The sequence below is a fragment of the Vigna unguiculata genome, chromosome 6 (assembly GCF_037176805.1).
Source record: "Vigna unguiculata cultivar grain cowpea cultivar isolate G323 ecotype 2 chromosome 6, ASM3717680v1, whole genome shotgun sequence".
In the NCBI taxonomy this organism is placed as follows: Eukaryota; Viridiplantae; Streptophyta; class Magnoliopsida; order Fabales; family Fabaceae; genus Vigna; species Vigna unguiculata.
In genome coordinates this window covers 41,316,991-41,340,280 of record NC_140797.1, presented here as the reverse complement: position 1 = coordinate 41,340,280, position 23,290 = coordinate 41,316,991, and the positions used below count along the sequence as shown (strand labels likewise).

The 23,290-nt window shown below is 29.9% G+C and overlaps 3 protein-coding genes across 3 annotated transcripts; 1 reads left to right on the top strand and 2 right to left on the bottom strand.

The window, feature by feature from the left end:
• The first annotated feature begins 8,742 nt into the window (after positions 1-8,742).
• On the top strand, positions 8,743-12,329 carry LOC114187411 (ent-kaurenoic acid oxidase 2-like). Its single transcript, XM_028075665.2, has 8 exons — positions 8,743-9,062; positions 10,302-10,779; positions 10,865-11,131; positions 11,244-11,333; positions 11,431-11,509; positions 11,597-11,703; positions 11,819-11,937; positions 12,034-12,329. Exons 1-8 carry the CDS (start codon positions 8,827-8,829, stop codon positions 12,125-12,127), a joined length of 1,470 nt encoding a protein of 489 aa, XP_027931466.1. The 5' UTR covers positions 8,743-8,826; the 3' UTR covers positions 12,128-12,329.
• A 1,609-nt stretch (positions 12,330-13,938) lies between these two features.
• Positions 13,939-16,233, bottom strand: LOC114188562 (annexin D8-like). Its single transcript, XM_028077136.2, has 6 exons — positions 16,079-16,233; positions 15,453-15,598; positions 15,074-15,292; positions 14,528-14,740; positions 14,326-14,415; positions 13,939-14,238 (listed from the first exon to the last, which is right to left on the bottom strand). Exons 1-6 carry the CDS (start codon positions 16,149-16,151, stop codon positions 14,032-14,034), a joined length of 948 nt encoding a protein of 315 aa, XP_027932937.1. The 5' UTR covers positions 16,152-16,233; the 3' UTR covers positions 13,939-14,031.
• A 1,021-nt stretch (positions 16,234-17,254) lies between these two features.
• Positions 17,255-20,441, bottom strand: LOC114187296 (NAD(P)-binding Rossmann-fold superfamily protein). The gene is made up of 6 exons (XM_028075510.2): positions 20,197-20,441; positions 19,447-19,599; positions 19,098-19,191; positions 18,631-18,713; positions 18,099-18,252; positions 17,255-17,705 (listed from the first exon to the last, which is right to left on the bottom strand). Exons 1-6 carry the CDS (start codon positions 20,350-20,352, stop codon positions 17,470-17,472), a joined length of 876 nt encoding a protein of 291 aa, XP_027931311.1. The 5' UTR covers positions 20,353-20,441; the 3' UTR covers positions 17,255-17,469.
• Between the last annotated feature and the right edge of the window lie 2,849 nt (positions 20,442-23,290).

The following is a 23,290-nucleotide window of genomic DNA, read 5'->3' as shown; positions in this document are numbered from 1 at the left end:
TTTTAATTCCAGGGTTCTCTCTCTTTTTCGCATGCTCACTCTCTCTCGCTCTCGCGCTTCTCGTCGACGGGCAGCGATTTTCTCAAGTGTGGCATCGGAATCCGCCGACGATCACTTCAACAATAATTTTATTTCCCTTTCCCTCACTGTCCCCCTTTTTATTCATTATATGTTACTTAATTATAAATTCTCCTTATCGATACTTTGGATGAATTATCTGACGCCATTTACTCCAGAGTGTGTGTGATTCATCGTTGCTCACGAGTACTTAAAATATTATAAATAACAAATTGATCTACGTATATTTTACAATATTTATAAATGCTCCTTAAATCCTTTTTATTATTTATAACTTAATTGTAAGATCAAGCCTAACCCAACTTAGCGTGTTGGACTGATCCAGCGAGAGAATTAGACAAAAAAATTTAGAGGTGCGAAATTATTTTTTATATATAAATTATCTTTTTAATTAAAAAAATTATTTAATTTTTTTTTATTTTTTTTAATCAAGCAAGCACGTACAATATTAAAATCAAACAAAATATGACTATAATTCATTATCATATCATAAAATAATCATAAAAAATTATCTTTAAATGTCAAATATTACTTTTAATCAAAATGTTCATCAAAGTATTCATCTATGATCTTTAAATAATTTGAAATCTTTGATAATTGAAAAAATTTTGGGGGAGTCATGGCTCCCCTTGGTTCTTTAGAAGGATTGTCCCTGAATTGATCTAACTTAATTTGGATTCGACCACATTGTCGGACATAGTCTAATTGATCATGTCTAAACTTGAATTAACAAGGCATGATCTAAATTTTTAGATATAACATATAAAGATTTTGTTTTAAGTATTTTTCTTTTCATGTTCATTTTTGGATAAGTTTGTTACTTTAAAAAATGTGCATAGGTTGACCTTGATCCATGACGCTTTTGTTAGCATTTTAACTTTATGGACTTTTTCATGTATGAACTTTTTGACTTATGTTTTTTTTTTTTACCCCAACCCATGTGGGTGAATATCAAGCCTTGTAAGTTGGGCAAAGTGTTTTGTCATTAAGCGAATAATAAAACTTCTTTAGTTTTTCTTCTTGCACTCCCAATATTTATTTTGCACCTCCAAGCAATTTCTAAATACCAAAATTAGCTTTTGACTCTTTGAGCACGACATCTAATGTTTTGAAATTCACTGTCTTTTATATTTAATGAGAACCAACTCTTCGACACTTTTTACCCTAAACTAGCAATTGTTGCGTCGTTTTCACCCCAAAAGCCCACACTCCTCACACAATGTTGTTTTCTCTTCCTCTCTTTATCGTAGTTATGTGGTTGGTTCTCAAAGCGCTATATCATTTCATTATTCACATACAGGAAGGTAAATATTTTGTCCCTCTATTGTGCCTATGCTTGGGTTGCCATCATTTATTCATTTGAAAATGCATATTTTAAGTACCATGCACAACCACATTGAATAACCTCAAAATACATAATGTTCTATATGTTTCAGAAATAAATAAAAAAATTGTTGAGTGTATCTAAGCTAACTATCGATAATAATGCTCTTGTTGAATTTGATGCAAACTACTGTTATGTGAAGGACAAATTGACAGGGAAAATACTACTACGAAGGAAACTTAGAGATGGATTATACCAACTGTGTCAACTCTCAAGTCAATAAAGATCAATGTCTCTACATGTCGCTAAAGGAGAATTGGCATAAAAAGCTTCAACACCCCAACAATAAAGTCTTAGAATAGGGGCTGAAGAATTGTAATGTCAAGACATCATCACGTGATCAATTTTCATTTTGTGAAGCTTGTCAATTTGGAAAACTTCACTTGTTACCGTTTAAGTCCTCTTCCTCTCATGTTAAGGAATCTGTAGAATTGATTCACAGTGATGTATGGGGACTTGCCCCAATTTTATCTCCCTCTAATTTTAAGTACCATGTTCTTTTCATTGATGATTACAACATGTTCACTTAGATTTTTCCTTTAAAACAAGAATCAGAAACAATACATGCTTTCACTCAATTCAAAAGCCTGGTTGAAAACTAATTTAACAAGAAGATTAAAGCTCTTCAATGTGACGGTGGAGGGTGAGTTTAAACCTATCGAGAAAATAACCATTGAATCAGGAATTCAATCTAGAATGCCTTGCCCGTATACCTTTCAGCAAAATGGTAAAGCTGAAAGGAAACACATACATGTGACTGAAATAGGGCTCACACTTTTGGCACAAGCTAAAATGCCTTTACACTACTGGTGGAAAGCTTTCTCTACCAAAGTTTATCTCATCAACAGACTGCCTTCATCAGTTAACCAAAATGAAAGTCCTTTTTCATTATTATTTGAAAAGAAACCTGATTATGATGCTCTAAAGTTGTTCGGTTGTGCCTGCTATCCTTGCCTTAAACCATACAATCAACACAAACTTCAATTCCACACTACACAATGCATATTCTTGGGATACAACAAATCTCATAAGGGTTATAAGTGCCTCAACTCTCATGGCAGAATTTTCATCTTAAGACATATGGTCTTCAATGAGAATCACTTTCCATTCCATAATGGCTTTCTTGACACAAGAAATTCATTAAAAACACTAATTGGAACAATCCCTATTGTTCTTCCTTCTTGTTCTGCAGGTACCACTACAAGCCATACAGTTGAATCAACTCACATAAAGGTAAATCATCAAGAAGGTGACTTAGTTTCCAATGAAGAACAACCAACTCTCGGTGACTTAGCTGCCAACGATGATCAACCAACGCTCAATGATATATCTATTCATGCAAATGAGACAACCTCACATGTAAATGACACACCAGAAGAAAATAATCAACAAACTCAGCAGGATAACACGCACTGGATGCAAACCAGAAGCAAGACAAGGATCTTCAAGCCAAAACTTCCCTATATAGGACTGTTAGAAACAAACATAGAAGACAAGGAACCAAAAAATGTTAATGAAGTTCTACTCAGTCCAAAATGGAAAACAACCATGGATGCAAAATTTAAAGCTTTAGCAACTAATCATACTTGGATTTTGGTACCATTTCAGGGGCAAAGTGGGTCTTTAAAACTAAATAGAAGGCAGATGACTCAATTAAACGAAGGAAAGCAAAATTGGTTGTCAAAGGTTTTCAACAAATTGTGGGTCTTGACTATGATGAAACCTTTAGTCCAGTGGTCAAGTCCAACACGGTAAGAATTGTCCTATCCATTGCAGTACATTTAAATTGAGAGGTTAGGCAATTAGACATAAATAATGCATTCCTGAATGACAATCTCAAAGAAAATGTGTTCATGCATCAACTCGAAGGATATACAGATTCAACCAAGCCTGGTCACATATGCAAATTAAACAAGGCAATTTACAAACTGAAACAAGCCCCAAGGGCTTGGTATCACAATTTGAAAAGACACTTTATTGAGATGGGGCTTTCAAAATACCAAGAGTGATTCGTCATTGTTTATTCTTAGAGAAAATAGTTATATCATACTTCTTCTCATATATGTTGATAACATAATAATTACAGGGAGCAACAATAAGTCTTTAGAGACTTTCGTTACTCAATTAAACATTGTTTTCTCTCTCAAAGACCTTGGCCTTCTACACTACTTATTTGGAATTGAAGTACACAAAGATGATGGTGCAATGTAGCTTTAAATAAACAAAGTACATTAGAGATCTACTCAAGAAGTTTAATATGGAAAAAACTTCATCTTGCCTTACACCAATGGTAACAGGAAAACAGATCACTGCTAAAGGAGAACTTATTGCTAACCCTACACACTATATAGACAGGATATAGGTGCATTACAATATCTGACCAACACTTGACCATACATAAAATTTTCTGTCAACAAACTCAATCAATATATGAGTTCCCCAACCATGGATTATTAAAAATAATATTGAGATATCTCCATGATCTTCTATATATTAACCAAAATCTTCTTTGCTTACATACTTTTTTGCATACTAGGTGTACCGAGTTAGATTAGAATTTATGATCTCATGTATGTTAGTTATTCAAACTCCCAGCTAAGAAAATCTCACACATTATATCATACATATATATATATATATTATCTAAACACTCCACCTCTAGGTGAAAATTTTGTCTACATGCATGCAAGTTTTCCTCTAAGATCAATCTTTTGAAAAGAAAAAAGTTAATCAAAGGAAAGAAGCAATAGATGTGTTTGTGAAGCGGACAGGAGGATACGACTAACTGTAAAATTACAGGACAATAACATGTTTATATATATATATATATAAAATTTTAAATAATTATATTTAAATGATATATAAATATAAATACTATATTGATTAATATTTAAATAACTGCATTAATAAAAAAATTAAATAACTATATTTAAATAATTGTATTGAAAATAATTGATATTTTTATTAGATGAACAACTACAATAAATGAACAAAGAATTTAAATAATGCGTAGAATTCTGATTGGTGAATAATATTTCTGTGGGATCTGCTGAAAATCAAAATATTGAATAATGTAATAAATTATTAATTTATTAAAAAAAATCAAGACTTTTTAAGTTTTTTCACCCGGTCAGAGCCGTTCTGGTCAGAGTTGTTGCCGGCAACAACAGTCGTTGCCGAGACTTCGTGCGGATTTCTTCTACTTTTTATATCCAAATCGGAAACTATTACGATCTCACTCATGATGTCAACTCCGATGCCTTCACAGATCAAACTATGTCTTTTTCGGTGTGTCAATCACTAGTCGGTCGTGTCTGTCATGGAAGTCCGGCAGGGAAATAGGATTATTACTAATAAAATAATTTTTTATTACTAAATTTTAATATTTTTCTTTTATAATTTTAAATATTATTTTTTTAAGTATTTTTTTATTTTCTTTTAATTTTAATATTTAAGAAACTATTTAAAAAATAATATATTATGTTAAAATATTATTGTTCTTATTATTATTATCTGTCGAAGGTTGATTAGGAGAAGGAGTTTGGTAGATAAGGACAAATGTTGTTTATTCATGCAGTGGTGTATTGGGAAGAGCCTGCAGGAGGAGTGATGAGTGATTGGGGGTGTTACTGTGTACGTATAGAGAATATAAATATGGGTTTAGGGATTACTGTGACAGTGACGTTTCATGCAGAGGAGGTTTTGAAGAGTGTGACTAGGATCTTAGGATCTGGCATAGGACATGTATAGGTACCAGTCTAATTTTTTTATAATTATACTTTAATTATTATTTTAATCATTATTAAATTATTATATATTATTATTAAACATAATTAAAATAGATAATTTAAGAAATATTGAAATAATGAATTAAAAGTAAATTAAAATAGTATTATCTAGTTTTATGGTTTCTGCTTCTTTACCTATTATCTCATACACAGTTTTAGGGTGAAGGCTTAGATAAGGTCTGTTTAAGAATAGTGATATTGTATATGAAATTGGTTGATCACTTATTGTTTAGAGTTTGTTAAATGTTTTTTAATAGAAGGGCTGGTATCCCTTGTACAGATGTATAGTATTAAGATGGGTATTCGCGATGTTATTTTATAATTAAATTTTGATATTTTTTTATATTATTTGAGATAACTTAGATGTTAAAAAAAATTATTAAAATTTAATTGTTAAGAAATTATTTTCTTTAACAAAGTCATAATTTTGATCAAAATTACCTACATCGGCTAACTGGAAAAATATTACTATTGAAAATCATACATTACTTTTTTCTTTCTTTTATACTTTTCTTTGTTTTTCAAAGTTATATATAAACATATTTTTATTTTATATTATTTCTTAAAAATTTTGTTTAATGAAATTTCCTAAAATTTTATATATATTCTTTTTATTTTAAGATATTTATTTTAATAACATAAATTTTGATAATTCTTGTGTATTTTAAAAATAATTTGATTACTATTTTTTTTAAAGAATTATAATTTTTATCTATCTTAGTTTAAATAAGTTTTATTATTAAATTTTATGTGATTTTATTACTATTATTATGTTAAATAACGTTATATAATCATATTTTAAAAAATGTTTACATAAAAGTTTTTAAAAAATTATTAACGAAGTTATTAAAAGAGTATTTTTACATATAAAATATTATAAAAAAATATTTTATTAAGATAATAAATAAATAAAATGATTATATAAAAATTTAGAAGACTGTAAAAAGTAAAAAATATCCATTAATCAATTTCTTGAAAAACACAAAATGAAAAAAAAATCTTTATATATAAATTTAAGAAAAGCAAAAAATAATAAAAAAGAAAAGATTTTAGAGTAGTAAAAGAGAAGTCATATAACAATGATAGAACTTCTAAAAAGAAGAAAAATGTATTTAAGGCATTATAAATAGAAGAAAAAAGAGGTTGTGTTTCAAAGACGTTTTCCAAGAGTACAATTTCAAATTTTATTAAAAAATATTTTGGAAATGGGACTACTTGGCTTTTAAAGTCGTGTTCAAAAATTACAATTTACTAGGCAATTTTATTTAAATCTGCCCTTATTAGTATTTATGATTGAAAATTACACCAATTATATGAATGTTCTTGCTGGAAAAAAGAAAATTGTTTGGAATCATACATGAATTTGTCTGTGTTTTGTTTTTGATTTTAGACTCTCAACACATTAAGCACAGCATGTGAATGCGGGTCTCTCATCTTGTGATTATGAGGGTGTAGTCCAGTCCAAACACCAGTAACATAACTTTGTTGCGCGGTGGCTTTTGTCTTCTTGTGCCACTTTCAGAGACACAGCACAGCATCAACTTGAAGGGTTCTTCATCCTGTTACATCAAAATCATCATCCTCTTCCCAATACAATTCTGGTTATTTTGCTAAGACCAAAAAAGCGTGCAGTGCTTTTGCAAGTTCTCTTCATAGGAAAATTGAGAATCAAATACTGCATTTACTACTATTTAATACTCTATTTATGACATTCATTATATCCATAATTTTCTTAATTAACTTTTATTAGTTTGGATTAAGTTTCTAGATCCCACACTCACATAAGAAAGTTTTTCATTTCAATATCTACGAAGAACACGAGTCCAGCTTTTTTTAGTATTATCTTTCATTAAATATTAAAAATACATCGAAGATATTTTAAATATTTTTTTAATATATTTTAAAATATTAAAATTAATGATAATCGATATATTATGAAAATTATGTAAAGAAACGGTACAACAATTTAGAGAATTCAAATTCAAAGAACACCTAACTTCTGCTTCCATCGATGGTTATGAAGCAGTATCTCTTTTACATTGAAGAGTTGTCATAAATTGAATGAAGAAATGCAGCAACATGGGGACATGGAGTTTTTGACTCACATGCCCAAGATTACTTTCAAAATCATTATGCATATTTTTCTTGGAACAGCAAGTGAAGATGTTATGGAGAATTTGGAAAAAGAATACACTATAAACTTTCATAGCTAGAAAACAGTGATCTGTAGATGATTTTTATATGTTATCAATTATACATATAAATAATAATAAAATATTTAAAACATAAATCATGGACTATTATTTTCCTTCACTCTTGCATATATAACATTGCAAAATAACTTTTGGTAATTGTATTATTGACATTTTATTAATATATTATATATTAAAACAAAGAAGTATCAAGACTCTTCTAACTTATAAGAATAATAAAATAAAATTAATTAATTTAAATATTTTATAAAACAATTTATTTTTTAATATCATTATATCATAATATAGCATTTTTGTTTTATTAAGATTTGAGAAAAAAATATTTTAATTTAAAATTGATTTTAACTTTAATTTATATTTTTAAGATTTATTTTTTACATTAAATTATTTTCCAAACATATTAATATAGAAAAAAATAATTATATTATGTAAATCAAATCACTTATAAATTTTTAACATTTTTCTCTTCACTCTTTACTAAAAATGCTTTTCCTTAGTCCAAATAATTTAATTTTTCATCATTTTAACATTTATTTCTTTATCTTTTTTCGCTCTCTTAGAAATTGAACATTTAAATTTGAGAGAGGTGAATTGAGTGACTGCATATTTATGTGTTTACATTATTCATTAACTAGATAATTTTTCTTCATTATCTCTAAATACATAATTTCATAATTAGCAGGAAAAGAATTAAAATATTGTTTGTTTTAAATAATAATTACTCAGCAAAAAGTTAGCCTAACAAGTTTTTTGTTACCGTTATTCATTTGAGCTAAACACAGCTTATTCTGAGCTAAACATTTAAGTCTAATGAAAAATAAAACGTTTCACAACTTAGAAGTAGGTGAGATCATTACAAAATAAAATTATTAATATCTTTAAATTAGTTAAGAATATAAAATATAAGAATAAACAATAAAAAATATATAAAAGCTAACAGGGATAAGTTACCAAAGGTATAAAATAATGTTAAAAAAAAAGAAAAATATGAATTCTCTCTAGAAAATCATTAATTGATCTAGAAAAATCGTATATTTTTATTATTCATACCTTATTAGAAGTAAAACAAAAGACTAATAATTCTTGTCTGGAATTGTTTGTTAAAAAGGAAAAAAGACTCTTGCATTTCCTTGAGATTGTCAGTGACACCTCAGCAAACATTAATACATATCTATTGCTGAACCTTTTCAATTAAAAATGTGATTAAACTTAAAAAAAAATAATAAAAAAAAAAATCCTTGAAGAGAAACCAGTATATAAGTGAGGCCAGTGCTATAGTTTTTTTCCATTCTGTGCTCCACCCTTTCCCCTTGTGTGATCTCTTTCTCTTCCTTCATAGATATCAAATTTGTGAGAGTGAGTTATGTTGAAAATGGAGGGTGGTTCAGTGTGGTTACTTTATGCTGGTGGTGCTCTTTTAGCCCTGAGGTTCATCCTCAAGAATATTAACTGGTTGCTCTATGAATACAAACTGGGTGGGAAGCAATACTTTCTTCCCCCTGGTGATCTTGGCTGGCCCATAATCGGGAACATGTGGTCTTTCCTCAGTGCTTTCAAAACCACAAACCCTGATACCTTTATGGACAAATTTTATTCCAAGTACACTATTTACTCTTCACCATCTTTTTCATTTACATTTTTCCTCATGCATGTCATCAAAACTCAGATCTCACTCATCACTTCATATGCATAATGTAAACTTATCATACATGCATGTTGTCCAAACTCTTCAGTGCTAATATTTCACTCCTAATCTCGTGTATTATTGTTAAATAACCTTTTTTTTCTTGTTTTAGTGGTTTAATGTTTGATTAGAGCTTATGATATATGCAATCTATTCATTGTTAAGATCTCACTCGTGATCTTCTATACATTTACCAAACTCTTATTTGACAGCACATACTGTTTTTCATAACAGTTGTGCTGAAAACTTGCAGTCTCATGTATGTTTTCTAACTTTCTATTGAAAATCTCACTCATGCTATTGATCAAAATATTGTTTATCAACTTTTGTTTCAGAGTGGAAAGTCCATTTTGAATGATTTTGCATTTTGTTGAGTGCACACATGAATTTACTCGTCTTTTGGAAGTTTATATCACCATCGCTATATACTTGTGTGGAAAGTATACATTCATTTTTCTGTGTTTTGTTTTTGACGTTTTGCTGTAAAAGACAGCATGTGAATGAGGAGCTCTCACCATCTCGTTATTAGGATGGTCCAGCCCCAATTCAAACACCAGTAACATAAAAATTGTTGCGGTGATTTTTGTCTTCTTGTGCCACTCTGAGGGACACAACAGAGGTATCGAGTGAGGGGTTCACTCTGTTGCTTCGAAATAAACAAAACTGTGCTTATTTTGCTAAGACCAAAAAACCGGGTGCAGATCTTCAGGAAATTCTTTGCACAAATAAATTGTATTAAATATTGCATTTATTAGTACCTTTTCTTTGACTTCTAATTCCTTAACAGGTGTCAACTATTTTATGGCTTTAATAAATGTTTTATCTGGTTTACACTGTTTTTAATATTGTTTACCTCTCACGAAAAGGTTAGTTAATGTTATTTTACATCATCAATTAATGTGCACAGATATCATAGTATTTGCTTTCAGAACAACCTAATAAAGATATCAATGCTTTTTAATTAAGTTAAAATAGTTTGGATTATCTGATGTTTTCTAGATAATGTTTGTAGTTTTTTCATATACCCTCATACAAAAAACCTGAGCATGGTAATCTGAAATTAAGTTGACATTCTGTGAAGCATGCATGATTATAATGAATTGTTCATTCCATGCAGAAAGCTTGAGGTAACAATTTAACATGTTTGAATGCAGGTATGGAAAGACTGGGGTATACAAGGTGTTTATGTTTGGACATCCAAGTATAATCGTGACAACACCAGAAGCATGCAAAAAAGTGTTGACAGATGATGAAAACTTCACTCTGGGATGGCCTAGTTCCACAGTAGAACTGATGGGTGAAAAGTCTTTCATTGCAATTCCCTATGATGAACACAAACGCCTTAGGCGCCTAACATCAGCTTCCGTCAATGGTTATGAAGCACTCTCTGTTTACATTACATTTATTGAAGATGTTGTCAAAAGTTCATTGGAGAAATGGACCACTATGGGGAACATTGAGTTTTTGACTGAGATGCGCAAGCTTACCTTCAAAGTCATTATACACATTTTTCTTGGTTCAGAAAGTGAGTTGATCATGGAGAATTTGGAAAAAGAATACACCAAACTCAATTATGGAGTTAGAGCCATGAGAATTAACCTTCCCGGATTCGCATTCAACACATCTCTCAAGGTAACTTCATTTTACTTACTCCTTGTGATATTAAACTTGAATTTCCTCTTTAGATGCAAGTTAATATCTTATGTTTTAATTTTAGGCAAGGAAAAATCTTTGTGCCATATTTCAATCTGTTGTGGATAAAAGAAGAAGTGAAAGGAGGCAAAAAATACCCGGCAAAAAGGCCAAGGATATGATGGATGCTCTGATAGATGTTGAAGATGACAATGGAAGAAAATTGGGTGATGATGATGTGATTGATATCATGTTGATGTACTTGAATGCTGGTCATGAATCCTCTGGACATATTACCACCTGGGCAACCTATTTCCTCCAAAGGCATCCTGAATATTTCCAGAAGGCTAAGGTACCAAATTTCTTAATTATCATTAACTCATGTGTATTAATTTACAGTATCATCTTCAATCGGTCTCTGTGTTCTACCCCTTTCCCTTACCATTGTTTATTTGTTTAAACAGGAAGAACAAGAAGAAATTATAAGGAATAGGCCTCCAAATCAGAAAGGATTGTCACTTGCTGAAGTTCGGAAGATGGATTATCTATCCAAGGTACAAGATAAATGCTTGATCAAATATTGCTTTTAACTTATAATTTATGTCTTGTGATTATATTATACATCCTTTTTCATTTGTTTAAATTGCAAAGGTGGTTGATGAAACACTGCGCCTGATCACATTCTCACTGATGGTCTTTCGGGAGACAAAGAATGATGTCAACATCAATGGTTAGTTAGTTCATATTCAGAACTTAATCTAAAATGTGTTATCAGTGGAAATATATGAACACAGTTGCATGGATTTTGATTTTACAGGTTACCTGATTCCAAAAGGTTGGAAAGTAATGACGTGGTTCAGGTCTATTCACCTTGATCCAACTATATATCCTAATCCAAAGGAGTTTAACCCTGAGAGATGGAATGTAAGTTGCAAAGATTAATTAGTTCATACATATATTTGAATTGAAGAGATTAATATATTGTTCTATGTTTTTGATTATTTTATTGATTGATGATGATGATGATCATAAATGATAGGAGGTGCGCAAGGCTGGAGAATTTCTTCCCTTTGGAGCAGGAACTAGACTGTGTCCTGGGAATGATCTTGCGAAGCTGGAAATCTCAGTGTTCCTTCATCATTTTCTGCTGGGTTACAAGTAAACATTTTCTCCCTCCTTAAGCCATTTACATTATTACATCAATTACTTCATTGATTCACAAATGTTGATGTTGTTTTTATCTTGTTGTTACAGGCTTGAACAGCTTAACCCTCTTGCCCCCATGAAATTCCTTCCTCACACAAGGCCCATTGATAACTGCGTGGCAAGGATCAAGAAAGTGAAGTAATTCTGGTGTGGAAGATCCTTGCATGGAATATGGAAGCATGTCACAGTGGCTCTTCTTCGTAGGAACCTATCTACAAGTTTCCCAACAAATAAAAGCAGGGATCTGGATAGTCAATCCATCCTGTTCTTCGTATCAAAACTTTTGTCGTTTGTTGTCTTTTCAGTGTTATCCATCTGCGTGAATAAACTATGTGTTCTATGAATCTATGTTCTATTTGCTTGTAGCTATTCCTAAAAATAATGTATGCATGCCACTCGCAATAAACTCCAGTATTTGATAAACAACTATGGCAAATCTATGCACCAGTTATGAAACAAATCTACGCAAATACTGACATGGCTTAATCCAAAACCTTTATAGAACACAAGAATTCTAATTAAAATAAACTTGACTTAAGTTTAAATTATTAATTAACATTTACATATTCTTCTTAAAATATTTCATGTTTGTGTTTGTGAAAGTGTGTAGTGGTCAAAGGCTGTTAACACTTTGCCACAACTAAAAAGCAAAAATTTTTACACTACAAAACTTGTTTTTCTTATGTATCATATTTTATAATACTTCTAGATATTTGTTGTTGATTAATATTTATTAGAAAGTTCAGATTTGGGCAGGTCTCATTACTATCTTCGTTTTTTCCACACACAAATTTTATTAAAATAATTTTTTGATAATTAAATTTTTACAAATTTTTCTTATAATATGAAGTGACATCATTTAAATGGTTATTTATTTTTGTATTTACTCATTTCTATACATTTTAAACTCGTTTAAAAAATAATATTTCAATTTATAAAAAAAAGTTGTCAAAATTTAGTAGTCAAAATATTACTAAACTAAATTTTAACTAATACTAAAATATATTAGGAAGAGTGTTTTATAAGATATCTTCAAACAACCATCTTTGGAAAACAGAGATATAGTAAAACTAATCATTTTCTCTAATTTATGTCTCATACTAATCCACACATCTGAAAAAAAAAAGCCTATACTAAAACTAATCCCAACTAAACTAGGTTTAATATATAAAAATATTAATAACCCATTTTTCGCAAGAAATTACATAACTGTTTGGACTATAATTATAATATAATTCATTGCGTGACCATGTAATTGAATTTTTTCAACTTACATAAAAAAGAAAAATAACACTCGAAGCGTTTCTTTTTCTAACATCTTTTATATTCATTAAAATTACAGAAATTTGAGTCTTAAATTAACCCTTTTTATTGTAACATCTATTTTATTATACTTTTGATTTGATTTTAATGAATAATAAAGAATATATTAAAAAAATATTATTATCTTTGAAGAGATAATAATGATCCTTGGGAAGGATGATGATAGATGGAAGGGTAATAGTAGCATTTGACTGGCGTATATACCGAAGTAATGAAGTATCACATGCTTCAAAAGATATATTGTAACTTGAAAAAGGAAATTTATGTTTTTGAAAATTCCAAAATCACTTAAGAATCAGTGAAAGATAATTTTTCTAATTATTGGAGAGAAAGTATTAGAATATTCGTTTCATTTCAATTAATAAATTACAGTTGTAAAATAGTTTTGGATGTAAATATAGCAGCATCTTTTAGAAAATGTTTAAAAAAAGAATTAGAGAAAAAGTTTTGAGAATCATAATTCCTCTTTTACCTTTAAATGATCCTCAGTGTTATACATATTATTAAAAAAAGTGATCTACTTCTGCTGTTGTGGGCTTTGTATGATTGATGAACATGTCAGTGAGGGCTTGAACACTGGGATGGTGAAAATGTTACAAGAAAAATGGACAAAGAAAGATGAATAAATTTTATTCAACTGAAGATAATGGATTTGATAATTTATTTAATAGAGTGGGTTAAAGGAACAAACATAAACTCATGACAACCTTAAACATAAACAGATTAAACTGAATTTTTCCCTAACAAAGCAAGAAGAAAAGTCTTGTAATTTCCTGATGTCTTCTTGGCCACAGAATTATGAAGTGTGACACCATTTCTCTTGAAGTAAATGTCACTGATTTCATTTAAATCCTTCTCTGCTCGAGTGATGATAACACGGCTCAATGCATGCTCTTCAGCTACCAAATCACTCAAGGCATACCCTAACACCTGATTAATTCAGTGAACACATGATTAATACAACTTATTTAACATATAATAAGCCTTAAACTACAGAATATGACTTCAAAAAGGTACCTTGGCCAAGTATCTTCGAGGGTTCTTGATGCAACGAATGGTAGTACGCAGTGTTACCATGTATTCATCACTTGCATCAGATGATAATCCCTACAATTTGCACAAGAATGCCAATTTATCGTTACTTTCATATACTTGATGAGTTTGCTAATCATCAACATGTTTGAGAGCATAACTAGATGGAATAAACACAATATATTACCTTGGTGATTGTGGTGCCATAGGTGTTTCTGAAGGTACTAAAAGTTGCAAATAGCTGCTTCTTGCTTCTTGTGCATAAAATTCTTATGATTTCATCGTCACTGAAAGCCTTCTTCTCAATTGCCTCATGGAGAATGTTTGATTCTAAATGGGCCAGACTCTCATCAAACTCCTCTCCCTCGTACCTATAAGTGCTTACAACTGCAACCAACAACTGCATAAAGGAATCATAAGCCAATAACAAAACACATAAGGATAAGGTTTGCATCCACTTATATACTATGAAATCGTTATATTTCTAGTCGATTTAAGATTTCTAACACATCCTTCGTGTCGAGACATATACATATCAAGTGTTAATTAGACATTAATGATAATCGGATAATGAAGCTATAGCAGTGGAACAATAAACTCAACAAATAGTAAATGTTGTCAGATTTTATTTCATGATTCTGACTTTTACACTTGTCTTAACCCCTGAAACAAATTCATAACTGAAATATACGCTTGGTAATGCTCTGTAGTAAAATTGTAAAATTGGACTTACTCTGCGTATATCACCAATGGTTTTGGAGGCCACATCTTCTTCAAGGCAATGCTTGTACAGGAGTTGGTATGAACGTTTCACTGCCAAAAACTCTTCTGAAGTTCTTGTGCAAGCAATCTCAATAATTACTTTGTAATCCACATACTCCTTCTCTAATGTTTCCTTAATGAATGCAGCATCTCTTTCAGCTGGATCCAGAGTCCAATTGCAAATACCTCTCTGGTTTTATTTAGGTATCATATTTAGCAACAACAATGTCAATTATCAGATACATGTATCCAAAAAGTTTGATGTTAATCAACATGAAAAAGATAATGATTAAGTTATTTCTTCTTGCACCTATTTAGAAAACTAATGAAATGAATTGTAATATTTTGACCTGAAAACTTCCTGAAAGTTCAGATTTGAGTTGTTGGATAAGATCTTCATGATAAATTTCTTCATAAGCCTCCCTCACAAGTTTCCTTTCACTAACATTTCTGTGTGCCAATATGGATATAAGGGTTGCCTCATCTGTCCCCAATCCTATGAATCATGCATAATTGGAAAGAAAACATGGTTGTCTTGTAAAGTTAGTTTCTACACTCATGAACATGATATATATAAAAGAAATTGAGACAAAAGAGATTTTGAGATGAGTTGTTGAAATAATAAGAGATTAAACTTTAAAGGTTCAATATTTATAAATCTTGTTATATATATATATATATATATATATATATATATATATATATATATATATATATATATATATATATATATCACTTAATTTTTTTTTACTCAATAATGCAAAATTTTCAACTCACTATTAGATTCCAAACCCACACTAGTATGACTAATGAATTACAAGATTAAAAATGATCTAAAATTATATAATCACATAAAAAAACGTGATTTTTGAAAAAAAAAATTAAGACCATCAATAATAAACTTAATGGTGATGTATCTATATATTGTGCACCATAAAAGGTGCATAAGAAAACATAAAATTGGAAAAAAGATAACCTTTGCATGCATTCTTGATATTTTGAACGTCTTCAATGGGAGAAGAATCGTTTGCACCAATTAGAGTAGCCATTTGATCTTGTCTTGTGTTGAATCTTTGCTTAGTGGCAAGGTTTATTCAGAAATGTTGATTCCATTTTCTATTTTATAGATGCGAAATGTGAAGTAACTATTTCAGAAATTAAATAACACACATAACCATTAAACTATTTATGTTATTCTGAAACAGTTCATGCCCATTAATAAAAGTAACTTAACTATATGGTATTGTAAAAGTGGTTTCTAAAAAACTAATAAAGGACTTAGCATTAAACAGATTAGTCAGAAGTAACATAGAAAATTTATAACTTCAGATATTAAATCATAACGAACAATTTTAAAATAAACTTAAAAAAATTAATAAAATGTACTTTTACTGTATACTAGCTAACACGTTTTTTTATTTCTTTCTTCGGGATTGAAATTTATAAAAAGTATTTACTAAACTTTAATATATCTTTCGATAATTTACGATTTGTTTCTAAAGCACTTTTCAATATAGATAGAAGAAAAATTACCAAGACATTTTGAATCATCTAAACTACGTCCTCTTGCTTCAAAAATTATAAATTAAAGAGTTTATTTGTATATTTATTAAATAATTATCTATAACAATATAAAAAAAAGTATTTTCTTTTGTATTCACATTTTATAATATCAATTCTACTCTTTACATTATAATTATTTATTATTTTTTTTAAAATTAACAGTTATTTTTATGGAACAGTAAATTAGAGTAAAAAAACAAAAGTAATAATCACGTCATCTCGTTAAAAAAAACATTTTAAGACCTTGATAATATAATTTTTTTATATGGGACATAATTGACAATATTCAACTTTATGGGGTACTTTGAACTTTATTAAATCTTATTTTAAACACCTTAATTCAAACACTACTTTTTTTTTAATCTTTTTTCTTTTGTTTGACATTTGATTAACAATTTTTTACCTTTCACTTTTTATTCAGTTAAAACTTAGTAGTTATGTTTCAATTCTTGTTCTTTTATTGTTTCTTGTTCTTTCCGTGGAGGCGTCAACTATTGAGTTCATTGTTATATTGAATAATAACAAAAGATCTATACATTGAGAGTATGTATCATACCGTATAGATAGAACACGATAATAGGCCATGAAATGACTAAAAGAAAAAGTGAAGAATTTTATTTCCTTTAGTGATTGCATTGCAAATATAACAGAGAAACCATTTTCTAAGTACCTGAACATGGAATTCCTATCCACATGGGTATGGCAAACATTTAAAAGCATCTATCTTTCTTTCATATTCCACAAACATCCATGAATCAATGAACTTTATGAAATACTATTTCTTGTATGTTATATTATGACATGTTACCAGGGTATTTCTTGACCATCCCAGGCAAAGAACTTGCCATTGTCATGGCTCTTCACATTGTTAATGATGCTAAGAAGCTTCTGGACTGAGAATTCCTTGCTGAAGATCTTATCTGGGGGAATATTTCTCTGAAAAGGCTTAGAGAGATCTGTGTCAACCGTACCAGGATGCAGTAAAATGCATGTAATTGGATCCTTCTTTCTTGCGAATTCCACGGAGACAGTCTTCGATACTGTTAGAATTAAAGGGTGAAGATTGTAAAGATTTCCATTTCAGTCAGTTTCTACAATTTCAAAATCATTTGATTTATACTCCTCGCCAATGCAGAACAGGTATTTATTAGAATCACTTGTCATTTGCATCTAAAGTGATCAGTGTAACAGAACACAGTGTGTGATTTTAGATGATAATTGCATTTGTAGCATTGTAGAATGTTATGCAAGATTCATGATGAATAGTTGGATCATGCCAGATCCTTGTAGGTGACATTGGATGAGTCATGTCATGTGTAATATGTAAGATTTAATAGTACCATAATCAGAGCCATATGTAAGATTCAATGAGTTGGACTTATAAGATGGAAAATCTCATGACAAAGATAATAACAATAATAATGAAGTCATACATTGATTAAGAGCAGTCTTTGAAGATCGGTAAGAATGCCAGCCACCAAGACGATTGTCCCCAATAGATGCAACCCTTGCACTCAAACTAGCCACAACTGCAGTACTTCTTCCAGTTCCATTTCCACCTCCCTCTTTTAGAAGAGGCCACATGTGCTGGTTTTAAAATTCACAGAATTGGATAAAAAGTATTGACTCAAATTACTGAAAACATATTCATACATTAATCAAATATAAAGGAACACTAACGAACGTAGACACAAACAAGGATAAATGCCATTAATTACAGAAACAAGGCAAAATTTAAAGAAAAATTATTGTGGACAATTGATAATTTTTTGTCTGCACTGGAAGGAATGAATTACATCACTGAGGGAATGACACAAATTCAGGATGGAGCTTATACGGTCTCAATATGGTGTGTACTAGGATTTTTATCATGTATAACGAGTCACACATAAAGAAATTTACTTCTAAAACTATCATTAATAGATAAATAAATAACTTCTGTAATGAAAATTAGATTGATGTTACCTTGATAACTAAGATTGGACCCACTGCGTTAACCTCATAAGCAAGCATCAAAGATGATTTCTCCACTTTGTTCAACGTTGTTTCTGTACTTGTACAGATAACTAATACAATCAGCTGCCTGGTATTTGTAAGAAGCATAAACTCAAAACAAGATAATAGCTCTTTAATTTAGCTCACAGTTTGACATCACTAGCCTCCATTTACATTTCCTTCCTTAGAGGAGCAAATTCTTTTCTTCCCGTTTTACATAAATCTGCTAATAATTTGTTCTTTATCTTTCCATCTTTTACCCTTTATTTTGTTTTTTCCTTTAGAGGTGAATGCGTTTTCTGGTGGATCTGGGGGATACATGAGTAAAAGCTTATACAGCAATCAGAGATTTTAGGACCTTAAAACTTCCAGTATGCTACTATAGGCAGTGGATATTATAAGTGCAATACCAAAGAAAGAAACATGTTATTTTTTACCTGGATGAATTATTTCAGGTATTGAAAGAATGCCAGACGCATTAATGAGAAGGTTTAGACGGCCATATGTCTCTTTTATTGACAATGCAGATGCCTGAAATATTATGAATATACAGATCTTAAGGATAAGGATAGACATGTGCAATACCATTTAGGTTTAAATAATGTTTTTATAATATCTGTATTCACCTTCACAGAACCTACCATCTAACCCTGTAACTAGGTAACCTTAGAAGTGCATAGAGAGAACAAAAAAAGCTTGAAGTTTCCTCTTGGTGTCTAAAATCTAAAGGTATGATTTTGTCGGAGCAAATGAAAAGGAAAACAATATAGGGAAAGGAAGCATAACCTCAATTGAACTTTCAACAGTCAAATCCAATGGCAAAATTCTAAGTCGATCCTCAAATTTATCTTTCAGATGGATAAGCCCAGTTGATGCACTAGGATTACGGCAAGTAGCAATCACACGCTCTTTATCATCGTTCTCTAGAAGTTGTTTTACCTGCAGATGGAAGAAACTGAAAGCAGTGTTAAAACTGTTTCAGCAAAAATTGTTTGATAAATATCACAACCAAGATTCTTGATAACTCCACTGCCAAAAGAACAAATTGCGTAGCCTTATTAATAAACAAATATACTGTACAAATTGCACAGCACTGCTGAAGATTATGGAAAGGTTAGTTATCGCTCTAAAAAAAATCATTAACTTGTAATTAATTGGTTGATATTTGGCCCTTAAGAAAAAATTGATAAACTAAAACAGACTTGTTCTGCTTTTGAAATATACCATAAATTAACTACAAATACTGTAATATTACAGCACCACTACACAGTCAAAATGAAAAAAGTAAACCTAACAAAATAAAAAAAGAGTAAATCACTCTAACCCCCATTAGATATCACTCTACTCCTATACAATTACAGTAACTAATGGTTTAATACCTAGAGAAGTAAAAAGCTTAGAGGCGAAAAGCAACTTCACCTCTTTCTGATACTACGATTCAGACACTAAGATGAAATTTTGACAATGTGGCCATGCCCAGATTGTATGAAAGCAATGGGTGATGCGGAAGTAAGAAAAGAAAGGAAAAAATCTCACAAATTCAAGGCCAATTCCTCTTGAAGCTCCTTGAACCATGGAAACGCCTCCTAGAGAGGAAGAAGAAATAGTAAAGGCCCTTCGGATGACTGATAGAAGTCGCGGCGAATGTGATGCCATAAAAAAGTATTGGGTTGGCGGCAAATGCAATATCATTGTAACACCAAAAGAAAGAGTAAAGCTCTTATCTTGCTTGCAAAGTGTTGTTGATGGGCACAAAGCCTTGAAGCGTGGCGTGGCTGCATAGGAACCAAGAAAAGAACCCAACCAACTTCGTTAGAGAAAAATTAAATTAAATTTGTAGTAACTAAGGTTTAGGTGACCAGTAACGTTTCTTATCATAACAGTTTTAGTTTGAAGTTAGCTTGTTTATTTTGTTTGTCTTTCAATTCCATTGAATAGATCATATGCTCACCTGACAGAAAAATTGAGGATGAATTTATAAAACTTTGACAATGGAATTCTACGAAAGAAAAATTACGTTAATAATATATATATATATATATATATATATTCTCTTAAATTATATATAGCATAATTTTCGATCTTATATTGCTTGAACATTTTGCTCTCGAGGTAATGGCTAGGAAAACGAAAGAGTGAAGGTTTCACACACCTTTCACTAATATTCTGTCAAATTACTGTCCTATTCTTTTTTTTTTTCAAGTTAGGCGAAAAAAATACATTCTATATATTTGTACAAGAAGTAACCAACAACTTTTCATATTTTTTTATATATTTGTGAATTGTGTTCCACTTATTTGTCTATCTACTTTAACATTTTTTTTCAAGTCAGTCATCCAGTGCAAACAATAAGGGTTAATTTTTATAACTTATAATCAAATTCATAGTACATAAGATGTACATACCGTTGCATGATAAAAACATGATAAATTAATAAATTTTAAAAAATTACACGAGAAGTAATATGTTGTTCTCCTTATTTGCCTATAGGTTTGTTCTATTTATTTCTTCAAGTCAAACACCTAATGTAATAAAAGAGTTAATTTTTGTGACTTATAATCAAATTTGTAATGCATAACAAGAACATCTATTTGGACGATAAAAAAAAGATTAATCAATAAATTTAAAAACATTGTACAAAAAGTAACAAGTAGCTCTCCACACATTTGTTCATTTTGCCTCACTTATTTGCATATCTTATTTGATTGTTATAACTTGTAATCAAATTTGTGATACGTAAAAAGTACATCCCTCTCGACGATAAGAACAAAGATTGATTAGTAAATTTTTAAAAATTATATGAGAATTGATAGGCTACTTATTGTTTTATTATGTCCCACTTATTTGCTTATCTATTTTGGCTTATTTTTTTCATCAAGCCAACCACCTAGTGCAAACAATAAGGGTTGATTTTTTAGATTAATAATCAAATTCGTGGTCCATAAGAAGTACATCCCTTTTGATTAATAAATTTTAAAATATTGTACAAAAACTAACACGCAACTCCCCACATATTTGTTCATTGTGCCTCACTTATTTGCCTATTTGGTGATGCCTATTTTTTTTCAAGGCAGTCACCTTGTGCAAGTAATAAGGATTGAGTTTTGTGACTTGTACCCAAATATGTGGTACATAAGAAGTACATCCTTTTGATGATAAAAAAAAGATTGATTAGTAAATGTTAAAAAATTGTACAACAAGTAACAAGCAACTCGTCACATATTTGTTTATTGTGCCCACTTAGTTGCCTATCAGGTGGTGCCTATTAAGTCAGCCACCTACTCAAGCTATTGATTTTTGTAAATTATAATCAAATTCGTGATATATAAGAAGTACATCCTTTTGATTAGTAAATTTTAAAAAATTGTACGAAGTAATACGCAGTTCCCCACCTATTTGTTCATTGTGTCCCACTTATTTGCCTATCTGGTGGTGCCTATTTTTTTTTTCTTCAAGCCAGCCACTCAGTGCAAGCAATAAGGGTTGATTTTTATAACTTATAATCAAAATCGTTAAATAGTATTAGATGATAAAAAAAAATTGATTAGTAAATTTTTAAAAATTATACTAAAAGTAATACACAGCTCCTCACTTATTTGTTTATTATGTCCAACTTATTTGCCTATCTTATTTGTCTCGTTTATTTCTTCAAGCCTTATATGTAAAAATTATTTTCCTACAAAAACTTTGGATAAAAACAGTTTTTTTTATCAGCAGGACACACCACATTGAATATCAAACTAAATTATAGACATGGACAAAACATAAGGTTGCAAACAACAAAATAGAATGCAAACACATATTTACAAAGATTATATAATGTGAGGAAATAAAGACACCTCAATATCACCATTGGCTCATTCTCCCACTATTTTTCATTCACTTTCTGGATGTAGTAATAAATACATTAGTTATCTATATTTTATTTATCAAAATAAATATAATAATGAGAATAACTATTTTAATAAAATCATTTTGAAATAAATAAGAAGATATAATTAATGACCTTCCAATCATCCTTTACTGTTAAAAAGATCAGTTTGAGTTAAATATATGATAAAAAAAATGAAGTTATAATGTACCAAAAGAAGATGCTACATGTGGAAAAACATTGAAGATGTTAGAAACATTTTAACAAGACAAGTATATAATGATGAAATTCACAATCATAATTCAATAACGATACTCTTGCAATTCACATAACGAATTTGTTTTATGTTTTCTAAGTTGAAAATTACAATGTAAAGTCATTTTGTTAAAAATTGAAAAATGTATTTTAATAAAAAGTTCAATTTCATTTTCTTATTATTGGTGGTAATGGAGGAGGGTAAGAGTGACTTTTCATGTTTTTTTAAATATCATGGGTGAGAAAAGAAAAAGCAGAGGTGTGAGTTGCACTCTCAAACAACAACTTGCAATAAACAGGGTCAACATCCAATTTCGTCCGGGTAAGAAATAAAAATTTTAATTTAAAATAATTAAAAAAAATAATACAAAAAAGGGAATATTTAAGTGAGTATAAATATATATTTCATTTTTACTTTTTATCTTGTTTATTTTTAATATTATCTTGATTTATTTTTATTTTATCTTGATTTATTTTTATTTAATTTTTACTTTATTTTATCTT